The following is a 12,285-nucleotide window of genomic DNA, read 5'->3' on the forward strand; positions in this document are numbered from 1 at the left end:
CGTTTTTGCACGTTGCGAGTTATTTTACAGTTTGAAGAAAGAAATAACTATAAAGTGGCGCCGAGTGTAATGGCTGCTGCAAATGGAAACGGCCGAGATGTGTGTGTGTGTGTTTGTATATGCGTGCCCGCGCGCGCGAAAATAAACAAATTCGCCTCAGTGCCGCGCCGTTTTTCAGCTCTCAATTGCATGCATTCCGAATATCAGTATAAACTTTAGCAATTCCGCTAGTTTCTTTATTCTCTTTTGTGCCGTGTAACAACTGGCGGGAGAGCTTTTATTTTCCGCGTATGGATGGGCCGCCATAAAGCTCGACACACAGACGGCGAAATATTAAAAATGTTATATCTTCTCCAGCTCTCGACTTAACGCTTCTGCCAAGCCGTTCGTCTCCGTTATTAAAATAAGCAAGAAGGGTAGTCACGCTCACACGCTCTCGCGTGAAATGCTCAAATTGAAATATGCATGCAATCTTTTACGGGACTAAAATTTCAAGCGGGTTAAATGATCATATCGATCGAAAAATGATTTTTTAGGTGCGAGCAAAGGCGCAAAGCGAAGAACCGAACGCGCACAACGCAATAAATTTTTGTTCGTTACTGCGCATGACGTCACAGCCATGCTTCCAAGCTGAGAGAGAGCAGGCGACGGCAGAGACATCTGCCCATACCCAGCAAAAGCAGTCACGTGACTTAATCCCACCATATCATTGGCCGAGAGCAAGCACGCATCTCTCTTGCATGTAATACCCCCACTCTGTGGAGTGGGAGATGCGCAGAAGAGTGCGCGCTACTGCTTTTAGAAAGTGGAGGGGAGAAGCCAAGAGCGATGCACCAATGGGATGGCCGGCTTGAGTCACGTGACTGCTTTTGCTGGGTATGAGCAGATGTCTCTGCCGTCGCCTGCTCTCTCTCTCTCAGCTTGGAAGCATTGCTGTGACGTCAGAGTGTCGCATGCGCAGTAGCGATAACATAATTCTTGCGTTGCGCGCGCTAAAACAACGTTTGTTTTTTCGCTCTGTGCCTTTACTCGCGCATGAAAAATCATTTCCGATCGAAATAATCGATTAATTTGAATTAATTTATATTTATTCGCTATAATTTACAATGTCGTGTCTAACGCTGAATCCCCAGAAATGGTCAGCCTCCCAATAAATCCGAGGTGTGTTTATTAATGCGTGTTTTCTGGCAGCTGCACGTTGTAGATCTCGCACTCAGGGTTGAGTTCGCAGATGAAGTAGTCGTCGTCGCTGCACTTGTAGTCGATCAGCAGGCCGTTGTTGGTGAACAGCTCGACGCAGGTCTCCTTGCCCTCGCCGAAGTCGTTCGGCTGGCCGTTGGCCCACCACGTGTCCTCCACCTGCTCCTCGGACACCCAGTTGAAGTGTCCGGGCAGGTTTCCGATGTCGCTTCCGGACAGCCAGTAGTAATCTGAAGCAGAGAATCGTGTCTTTAAATCGAGGACGCGGCGATAAACCAGTTTTCTCGCACCGTTCTTAATGGGGGCGACGACGTGAAGGGCTCGGCGCTCTTCGTCGGTTTCAATCGTGGCGAGTTGCATTCCAAACCTCTCGCAGAAATCCTTAGCGCGGAACCAGCTCACCTTTAAAAATCAATAGTGTGGTAATTTAATTATTTAGAATTAAATACAAAAAAAAATACCTCGACGGTGCTGAAGTAATAACGGCCAGTGGCAATCGTCGTGATGTTCAGTCGACCTAATTTTAATTGTTAGAAATTAAAAATATACAAATTATAATTTTACCTGACTTGGAACATTCAGACAAAAGCTTGTTTTCCATCTGGAACAAAATTAAACCAAAATTTTAAATAAATCCTTATTGATCCGCACACAAAATTTCTTCAAATACAGAATGGAATTGAAGAACTATGTCTCAACTTTATTTTGAAGATGTAAAACCTTTTTTAAGGACTCGGTCGTTTGCCTGAGCAAAGTCTCGATTTCGTCTCCGCGCTCCTTCCAGTCCTGGTCCAGCTGCTCGATCCGTCTGCTGATTCTCAGCGCGTTCGACTTGACGTCCAGCGCGATCGGAGCAACGAGATTCTGCAAAAGAAAAAAGATCAATTGCTTTTTTTTCGCAAGTGCACACTTTCTCGTTCGCGGCTCTCACGGTAATCTTTTCATCAAAGTTTTCAATCGATTCCTCGACGCGACGGTCGTGCTCGGCCTCCTTTGCCTCTCGATCCGAGAAATACTTGTGCACTATCGTCAGCAGCGTCGAGTTCAAGCTCTAGAAAAAGGAAAACGTACTTTAATATTGTTGTTTTTATTAAAACAGAAAAAAATTGGGAATTTTCATCTAATTCACAGCAAAAAATTGCATTTAATTATGAGTTTTCGGTGATTTTTTGAACTAATTTCCCATTTTTTTATTTAAAATAAATTGAATTAACCCTAGATATTATTTTGTCTTTATTTTAGTGTTTGTAAATTAATTTTAAATGATTTAGAACTATCAAAATTGCTCAACAAATCCCTAAATGACGCCATTTTGAATGTAATGCGCCGAAAAAAACCCTAAATAAGCAAATTCTGTCTTCTCCTTGATATTATTTGTATTTATTTGAACAGTTCTAATTTTTTATTCTTCAAAAATTTGGAAATTTCATCGAATTTACAGCAAAATTTGCAGTTTTTTTGCATTTATTAATGATTTTTAAACTATTTTACCAATTTGTTTAATTTAAAATAATTTATTTTAACTCTACCAATTATTTTGTCTCTTTTTAGTGTTCGAAAATGAATTTAAAATGATCAAAATTGCTCGAAAACTCCTTCAAAATTTTAAATAAACAGAAAAAAAATCCCTAAACGACGCCATTATGAATGTTATGTGCCAAGAAAAACCAAAATAAAAATTTTCTGGCTTCTCCTTGATATTAAATTGTTATTTTTAAGTTTATTTCTCATACTTACTTCGACAATCTCGTCCACATTGCTGATATTGTTGTCGTTGGGCACGGAAATGATTTTATTCGAGTCGCTGGTGCTCACGTTGGCCAAATTATCCATGAAATCGGCCATTTTCCTCTCCACGTTGGCCACTAAAGGTTCCAGTCTCAGCTATCACACGGTTAGCTCACAGTTAGTTCAGAGATAAATACGCGAAAAGAAAACAAGCACCGAAATGCGGCTTTCCAGGTTCTGCATCGTCTGCTGGCGGCCGATGTTGAGCTTTTCGTTGCTCTGAATCACGTCCGCGAATTTCGCGTAGACCTCCGTCAGAATTTGTGTTTTCAGTTCCTGGAATTTAAATTTTAATCGTGGATGTAAAATCGTGATTAAATCATTTACGCCAAGCCTGACGTCCAGGTACTTCATCGTGGTCAGTTTGTCCTGCTCGAATTTCTTCACGGTCATTTCGAATTTGACGTCTGATTTATTGATTCGGTTCGGAATCTCTTTCAGCGTCGCTGTCAGCTCGCTTTCAAAGTTGGCCAGTTTCCCGGCCAACTCGGAAATTGAGCAGTTTGGGCTCTCGTCATCAGACTGGAAATAATTATTAATTTGATAATGATTAAAACGCTGAAATTTGTAAAATAATTACAGTTATTGACCTTTTTTAGATAAAATTTGGTTCGTGATTGACAAGAAAAATCGATTTTTACAATTTAGAATTTGTTCCAATGGTTAAAATGGAACTATCTGACCTGGAAATCTACTCAGAAGGTTTTTTGCAAAGCAGAAAATTAAAAATGTCTAATTTAAAAGATTCCTTCCCTTAACAAGACGATTTTTTCTGTTATTTGTGTTGAAAAGCGATCTATTTTCGCTCGGCGGAGGACTGTAAACGTCCTGATTGGCCAGAAATAGCGAATATACTGCCGCCGGCCAATCAGGACGTCCTAGATCCTCCGCCGAGCGAAAATAGATCGCTTTACGACACCAGATAACTCACTAACTCGAAAATTGATGCTTTCAAACTCTAATCAAATTGAAAATAAACATTAAAATTATATTTACCCCCATGAATTCATTTCTCGCAACGTTTTCGCTTTAAAAAATATAGTTTTTGGCTTATTTTATATTAAATTTGGTTCGTAATTGCCAGGTATTTACAAGAAAAATCGATTTTTACAATTTATAATGGTTAAAATGGAGCTTTCCGACCTGGAAATCTACGCGAAAGGTTTCTTTTTGCAAAGCAGATAATTCAAAATGTCTAATTTGAAACTTTCCTTCCTTACAAGACAAATTTTCCATTTTTAGTGTTGAAAAGCGATCTATTTTCGCTCGGCGGAGGACAAAGAACGTACTGATTGGCCAGAAACAGCGAGTATACATCCGCCAGCCAATCAGGATGTCCTAAATCCTCCGCCACGGGAAAATAGATCGCTTTACGACACCAGATAACTCATTAGCTCGGAAATTCATGCTTTCAAACTATCATCGAATTGAAAATAAACATTAAAATTATATTTACCCCCATGACTTCATTTCTGCCAACATTTTCGCTGCTCATGTGCCTCAAAATCCTGGCGATTTCGTCCACTTTATGCTCTAGAGCGTTTTTGTATCTATAAAACAATTAAAAAAAATTAATAAACCCCTTTCCGAGTTGATTTAACTCACTCTTGGGTTGCTTTCTCGATTTCTGTCTTGAGAAACTCCATATTGGAAGAGCACAAATCGCCCGTCTGTTCCTTCGAGCTGAGGCATTTCTGTGTAAAGTACAATACAGAAGAGTGAATTATATCGCGGCGTGTGGACGATAGGAACAAAAACTTACTCTGGCCTGCGACTCTTTGAAAAGTTGAAGGCACAAAAGCAGCGCGAAGAGGAAGAAAACTCGTCTTTGCTGCATGGCTGCGCGCTTCGAGTGGCGGAATCAAACTGATTTATCGCCGGCGTCGCGAAGCCTTTTTTAGTGTGGCCGCGTTGTGCGCGAGCAGCGCATTCTTAACTTAATATTAGATGGGAAAGTGGTGTCCGCGTTCTTGACCCACTCCCCCTCGCCCCGCCGCCCCGTGTGAATATGTGGCTTTTTGTTGCGTCATTTGATCAAACGCCGCAGATTCTGCGCGAGAAGCGTTATAAAATTTCGACGTGTCTTCTGTTCTGTCAGCGAGAACTAGTTCAGCACTACACGCTAGTCAGCTGGAAAGAAAGATTTCACTTTTAAGTTCTCCGCGTATGTCGTGTCAACCACCTATTGCTGCAACTGCTGAAGCGGTTAATTCGGCCGAATTGTGAAATACGGCGTATTACGAGTGATCACAAATCGAATTATCTCCTTTTAATTTAATTTTCTACTGTTTTTCGATTTAAAATTTCTTTCCTTTTAATAAAATTTATGATGGAATTTAAAAAAGGGTGGTTTTTGTTTCAAACGCATCGAAAGAAATGATATTAAAATCGAAATTGGCCGCTGACGTCATCTTTTGGTGGCTTCAAACACTTAAAGACGCAATAAAAACACTTTTTAATATGTTCCAATCAATTCCTGAGGGTCGAAATAGGTGGAAGATATATTTTTTTCCGATCAAAAATTGTTTTTTGACACTGTTTTGGCGCGCGCAATGCAAGAATTTTTGTTCGGCACTACGCATGCGGCAACCCTCTGACGTCACAGCTAAGCTTCCAAGCTGAGCAGGCTACGGTAGAGACATCTGCGCACATCCATCAAGAGCAGCGAAGCTCACTCGCAGTTCGAGCAGTCACGTGACTCAATCCCGCCATCTCATTGGCTAAGATCAGTCTTCTTGCTCCTCCCTCCTTTTGTAATACCCCCACTCTGAATGTGACATGCGCAGTGCGTGCCACTGCTTGGAGGGAGTGGAAGTGGAAGGGAAAGCAAGAGAGATGCGTGCTTGCTCTCGACTAGAGGCCTGTGTGGTTTGCTTTTTCGCAAACCACAACCAACCAAACCTAAAAAAATTTAACCAATCCAAACCAAACCCACTTAGTCTAACTTTGAAACTGTCCAAACCAAACCACACGGCAGTGTTTTAAAACCATAACCAACCGTGGTTTAATCCAATAATTGGTTTATGGATTAACCATAATGAATTGGTTGGTTTTCATTATATATATAAAAACATCTATATAATATATATATATATATATATATATATATATATATATATATATATATATATATATATATATATATATTCGAAGCCTCAAATAAATAAAATATGTTTTTAAATTTGAAATTTAGAAAATATGCCTAAAAGTTTTCCTATAAAAAATGCGAACTTATAATTAGAAGAAAATTGCATAGTGATGGAAATTTTATATTTAAGAAGGTTTTTTATCTTAAAAAATGAAAAAGAAATTTTCTTTTTTCGTAATTTTTGCAACTCCAAATCTTGGGTTCTAACCATCAGAATTTCCAAAAAAAACTTCCATTGATCTCCCCTGACCAACTGAAAAGTTAAAGGGTGCTTTGCTTACCCTCTACTCGTTAAAAGACAGAGATTTATAATAATGGATTACTGTATTAATTTACTAGTTGTATATAATATAAACCTTCAGTGTCGAATCCGCCAACAGATGGGCGCCACCGTATACTCTCGTAATAAATTTAATTTTAAGGCACTTGCGCTGAGATTTCCAACTCAATCCTGCCACTGTCCATTCTTAAGTTGATATAATTTCTTTTGAAGTGCTGAAAACCAAAATCGGTTAAGCCAACCGTCGTAGAATTGTGGAAGACAATTTTTTGAAATATAAAATCTTTTGCAACGTTTCAAAGGCGAATGGCAGGACTGATTTTGGTGTTCAGTACGTCAAAAGAAAACTTATTAAATGATGAATTTACAGTGGCAGGATTCAGTCAGAAATCGCAGTGGCCTTAAAATTAAATTTACTACAAAAGTGTACGGTGGTGCCATCTGTTGACGGCTTTGAACACAAAGGGTTTATGCATTCGGTGAATTACTATTTAGTTGGAAAATATTTTCCTGTTAAAAGAAGGGACAGGGTACGTGCAACAGCGTGATAATTTGGAATGAATTTCGGATAACTTCAAGTATTTATAAGCCCAGAGGAAGCATAATAAAATTGTAGCAATCGCGTTGAAATGGGATGGGGTATTAAGCACCCCCTAAACACTTTGGCTCGTTAGTGCAAGTCGAGATGAGTCTAAAGGGGGTTAGTTGTTGAAATTCTGATTGTTAGAACTCGAGAATTAGTGGTGCAAAAAAAGCCTGAAAGTCGATATTTTTTAATTGAATTTCAAAATAAAAAAAAATCCAAAAACGGATTTTTGTCTATTTGTGGTAGAATATATTTTCCGGCGGGTTGTAGGTGCAACTGTGCTGTTGCTTTATTATTGGCATAAATTTTGCGGTTTGCGGTTTACAGAGGTAAAACCGAAACCAACCAAACCAAACCATCTCTTTGATTTTAAAACCAAAACCACGGCGCCATCTTGTTTTTAGGGAATTATATAACCAAACCGTGGTTTGGTTTGGTTTGGTTTGGTTAAAACCGCTTCTCCGAAAACCAAACTGACCTCTACTCTCGACCAATGAGATGGTGGTGACTGATCTTTTGCTGCTTGATTAGCAGATGTCTCTGATTTTTTAGGTGCTGGCAAAGGCGCAGAGCAAAAAACCAAACGCGCGCATTTATTCGTTACTGCGCATGACGTCACAGCCATGCTTCCAAGCTGAGAGAGAGAGCAGGCGACGGCAGAGACATCTGCTCATACCCAGCCAGAGCAGTCACGTGACTAAATCGCGCAGCTCATTGGCCGAGAGCAAGCACGCACCTCTCTTGCATGTAAAACCCCCACTCTGTGGAGTGTGATATGCGCAGAAGAGTGCGCGCCACTTCTTATTAGAGAAAGTGGAGGGGAGAAGCAAGAGAGAAGCCTCCTTGCTCTTGGCCAATGAGATGGCGAGATTGAGTCACGTGAATGCTCTTGCTGCTTGTGAGCAGATGTCTCTGCCATCGCCTGCTCTCTCAGCTTGGAAGCAGTGACGTCAGATTGGTGCTGTGCCGCATGCGCAGTAGCGACCAATAAATTCTTGCGCTGCGCGCATTCTGTTTTTTTGCTTTACGCTTTTGTTTACGCGTCAAAAAACATTTTTCGGTGCGTTTTTAATGGCTTTTTGCAATAACTGATCCCATTTCTAAACACGGAATGAGTATATTAATCAATATTGCCACTCATCATAATCACGGAAATAAACGTCAACATATGGCGAGGCACGAAAGCCGCTTTTGCGAAACATTTGGCGCTCCGAAACTAATTAAAATCGAGCTTTTCACTCATTTCGGCAGCGAGTGAGAGAGAAGGGCTTGAATAAATTTGCAAATTCGCGAGTGTTGCCTGTGCAAATAATGAATTCGCTCACTCGCGCGCGCACACGGACGATTATTATTATTACCGCGCGTTCGTTCTCATAATTTCGCAGCACGGCGCGCCGGCACACGTGGGCGATAATAAATTGCGACCGAATTACCAGATGTAAGCCCCAGTTTTGTTTCGCATGATAAATGCACTCTTTCCACATAGCGAAAGCTGCCGTGTTTTGCCCAGTTTTTCGCAAGTTGTAAGAGAAGCGCCACGCAGCAAATTTATTTATCGCTCGCATCTCCTGCAGCAGCGGAATTCATATTTCAAACGCCTTTTCAAGTCACACTAATTACTCCATCATTTTTAATGGTGCTAAAATATTTTACAGCCCATAAATGTGCGTTAAAAATTCTCAAAAATTTAAAGATCGACTTTGATGAAAATTCTGAGCTTGCCAATCGATTCCTGAGGCTCGAATTAGGTAAAATGGACGTTTTTTCCGTTAAAAAAGTGCAGCGCGACGTGCGAACTTTTTCCCGCCAAAACAATATAAACGTATTTGAGAGCAGTGCGCATGCGTGAGAGCTGGTTTGAGCACTTGCAGAGAGACCGCCTGTACGAATGACTTCTTTGTCACATCCAGCCAGCTCTCACGCATGCGCACTGCTCTCAAATACGTTTATATTGTTTTGGCGGGAAAAAGTTCGCACGTCGCGCTGGACTTTTTTAACCGAAAAAACGTCCATTTTACCTAATTCGACCCTCAGGATTCGATTGGTGGGCTCAAAAACCTCGCCAAAGACCATCTTTAAATTAAAAATATATATTTTTTAGTATTTTTTCTCATTTCATTTCATTTTCTCTCAGAATTCATTTGCAATTAATTTTAAAACCCTGCAAAAACTGTTTTCTCCTGCCCCAGGTAGTGCATTCCAATTTGCAGTAGCGCCTTGGGAGAGAAAAAACAACCGAGTTCGTTTTTCATTTGGAGAAAAGAAGGATTTGCCTTTGGTACGGTGCAGGGAAGGGCAGGGGCTGCTGATGGGTCTTGGCGCGCGAGTAAACGACTGATTCCTTGCCTGCGCGTAGTTTACGAGCAGGATTTGTAGCTTGTTTGGCGCCAGCCAGCAGGTAACGAGCTACGCCGTGCAAATTGGAATGCAGCCGCTGATGCTGGGAAACTGAGAAACGCACGCTATAGAAACGCGCGAATTGATTCGAATATCAATTAACGCCCGGCCGAACAAAAACAAGCGCGATTTATTGCTGTTTACGCCCCGTAATTGGCCTTGCTCGAGGCCTAAAAAACAATTCGGCGGGAAAATCGATGTTGGAAATGGAAATACATGAACTGATCCTTTGAAGCCGTGTAAATTTTTCCCGCCAAAAGAATTTCATGTTAAATGCCTCTTTTAACACGCTAGCCATTTTGTTAGCGATGTTTGGTGCCTGATTTTGAAGCTAAAGAGTTTATACATCGATTTGTAATCGCAGAAATTCATCAAAAGTTGATTAAAACCGATTTAAAAGATGGAAATCAGAAAATTCTTTGCTGGAAGAATGCTCGACGCTGATTGGCCGACGCAACACGCTTGTCAACAGCTCCCGCGGTTGCCTAGCAACAGCTTACAGGTGTTGTGAATTGCGCGGGAGATGCTGACGTGCGCGTTGTTAGCCAATCAGCGTCGAGGATTCTTTCAGCAAAGAATTCTTGATGATTTCCGTCTTTCCTTTCGCAATTAAATCGGTTTAAGGCAATTTTTCGTTTTTTCTGTGGTCATAAGTCATTATATTAACACTTAAGCTGCAATTAGATGGCAAACAATGCATGAATAATTCATCCTTTAGGAGTCATTTGAAGCCAAAATTGATTTAATTAGCAGTGTAATTTTTTTTAAGTGACTGCAAATGGTGAGGCCTGTCTCCTTACTTTGAAATCTTATTTTATTTCACTAGAAAAGAGTTTCCCTAAAAGGTTCCAGCACAGATCTCAACGAGAGGAATCGAAATCTGCCAAGAAAATGCTGTCAAGTGCTGGAATTTTGGGAGAAAATCGGAAAAATTTGAATTTTTACTTGTTTTGATTAAATTGCAACTTGTAGAATCTAATAATTATCGCCCTGTATCGATCCACTTAAAGTAGCAAATTGAATTTTAACGAAAACTAGAGACAAGTGGTCTCAAAAAGTCGGTGTAGAAACTCATCCCCTGTTTTTGAGTTTGGTTTAATTTATTTTAATCCAAATTTGAAGTTCTTGGTGTCGATTCATACATTTTTCTCCATCCCAAACTCAAATCTGGGCTTGTTCATTTAAATTTAGCGCTTTGGAGGGCATTTTCCTGTTCCTGTTTCAATTAATTAAATTTTAGACATTCCCCGAAGAAGCTACACACGTTTTCAAACAATCAGAGAGTGAGTTTAGGGTAAACAATCGATTGGGGCGGGTCGAGTGCGCGCGGAGAGGGAACAAGTTGTTGGCGCACTCCATAAATATCATTGCGAATTCAATAGTTTTGACATTCAATTAGCACCGGGCGCAGAGTTATGAGGTCGGATGCGAGAGCTGCACGGCTTTCATTCTGCTGCTTCTCCTGCTTCTCGGCCTCAGCAGGCGCTCGCTGGCCGGGCTGCTAAATCTCTCGGGAGCAATAAACAAGACCGACCTCTCGCCAGCCTTATCTGTACAAAGAGAGAGCCGGAGAGAGAGTGAGAGAGAGGCTGGCTGGCTGCCTGTGCGGGATTGCATTTCAATAAGGCGCCCTTTTCTTTTTTATAGCCTTTATAGGCAGGCGAGCCGAGCAAAACGGCGAGAAAATGATTTATTAACTGACTGGGTGCGAGCGAGCGCCTGCAGAATTTGGAGGCACGCAAGCCGCGCCACGCACCGGCCCACCAGGTGGCCTAATCTACTCGGCCCGGCGGCATCTTATCTCTCGCGCACTCCCACGAGAATAAGCCGATTCCCAGCAACCCTTTTTTCAAATAATAAAGCTGCTGCACCGTTCGAAACGAATAAATTCCAAATAATGCTCATACTCTGCCTGGTACCTGTGCAGGCAAAGGAAGGTTTTAAAGTCGGAAAAAAACATAAGAAGCATTGTAATTTTTTGAGAAAAGCGGCCCCAAAGTTAGAATTGTTTTAAACGGAGAATTTTGCCCTAAGAAAAGCTCACACTGGCGGAAAGATCTCGATGAAAAGATTCCAAATCACGTGAGAAAACATGGTCAATCGATGAAAATTTTAGAGTAAACTGGAAAAAACAACAGATGGGGGCGTGGCACTCATTTTCCCGCTTTCACATTGTTACACAAAGCGGCCTTTTTAAATTAATTTTTTTTCCGAGATGATTTCTTTTGATTTAACTTTTTATTATTATTTTTTTTTGGTTTCAAAAAATGGAGATTTAATATTTTCTGCAAATTTAAAGCATTATTTTCTTGTACAATTCCGTCAAAGAGAGAGACATAGTATTTTTCTCAAGGTCTCGCGTCAAATTTTGCTCCAAGGACAACGCGCACTCGTGTGAGTCGGCGACAACGGCGTCTGCTGCTGTGAGTGAAGGAGCGAAGAGCGAAGGCCGCACTGATTTTATCAGAACCGAGTCGTTTCAACAAATAGGCCCCACGATAAAAAAGTCGGCCCGTGTGCGATCGATGCTATCAAAACTTATTTAGCCTTTAATCTCAGCGCCGGCCCGCTGGGAAGATGCTCATCAGCTTTTTTCGCATTTCAAAAAACGCATCCACCAACTGTACTCTTTTTTATGAGATTAAATAAATAAAATATGCCGAAAGTTGACAGAAAAGAGTTGGGATTTTTTAAGAGGAAGAAATTTGTCATTTTTTCCCAGATTTTTCTCGATTTTCAACCAGAAAAAGATTGAAATTAACCTAAAATTCCGAACCAAAAGAAATAAATCTCTCTCTCATTTTTTAGTCTGGTGCTTTCGTCACGGCGCACGCGGCAGCAAGTTTTTCCTGTTGCAGCGGTGATGTTTCACATACATACTTTGCT

At 40.9% G+C, this 12,285-nt stretch overlaps 1 protein-coding gene and 1 long non-coding RNA gene across 2 annotated transcripts; both read right to left on the reverse strand.

The window, feature by feature from the left end:
• Nucleotides 1–1,149: 1,149 nt before the first annotated feature.
• On the reverse strand, nucleotides 1,150–3,990 carry LOC135946401 (uncharacterized). The gene is made up of 10 exons (XM_065494610.1): nucleotides 3,985–3,990; nucleotides 3,316–3,510; nucleotides 3,145–3,264; nucleotides 2,938–3,084; nucleotides 2,132–2,251; nucleotides 1,921–2,064; nucleotides 1,765–1,801; nucleotides 1,662–1,717; nucleotides 1,491–1,602; nucleotides 1,150–1,430 (listed from the first exon to the last, which is right to left on the reverse strand). Exons 1-10 carry the CDS (start codon nucleotides 3,988–3,990, stop codon nucleotides 1,171–1,173), a joined length of 1,197 nt encoding a protein of 398 aa, XP_065350682.1. The 3' UTR covers nucleotides 1,150–1,170.
• A 431-nt stretch (nucleotides 3,991–4,421) lies between these two features.
• LOC135947006 (uncharacterized) lies at nucleotides 4,422–4,885 on the reverse strand. The gene is made up of 3 exons (XR_010575567.1): nucleotides 4,751–4,885; nucleotides 4,594–4,682; nucleotides 4,422–4,538 (listed from the first exon to the last, which is right to left on the reverse strand). It is a non-coding gene; the product is annotated as an uncharacterized LOC135947006 (long non-coding RNA).
• Between the last annotated feature and the right edge of the window lie 7,400 nt (nucleotides 4,886–12,285).

This window comes from Cloeon dipterum, chromosome X, assembly GCF_949628265.1.
Source record: "Cloeon dipterum chromosome X, ieCloDipt1.1, whole genome shotgun sequence".
Lineage (NCBI taxonomy): Eukaryota > Metazoa > Arthropoda > Insecta > Ephemeroptera > Baetidae > Cloeon > Cloeon dipterum.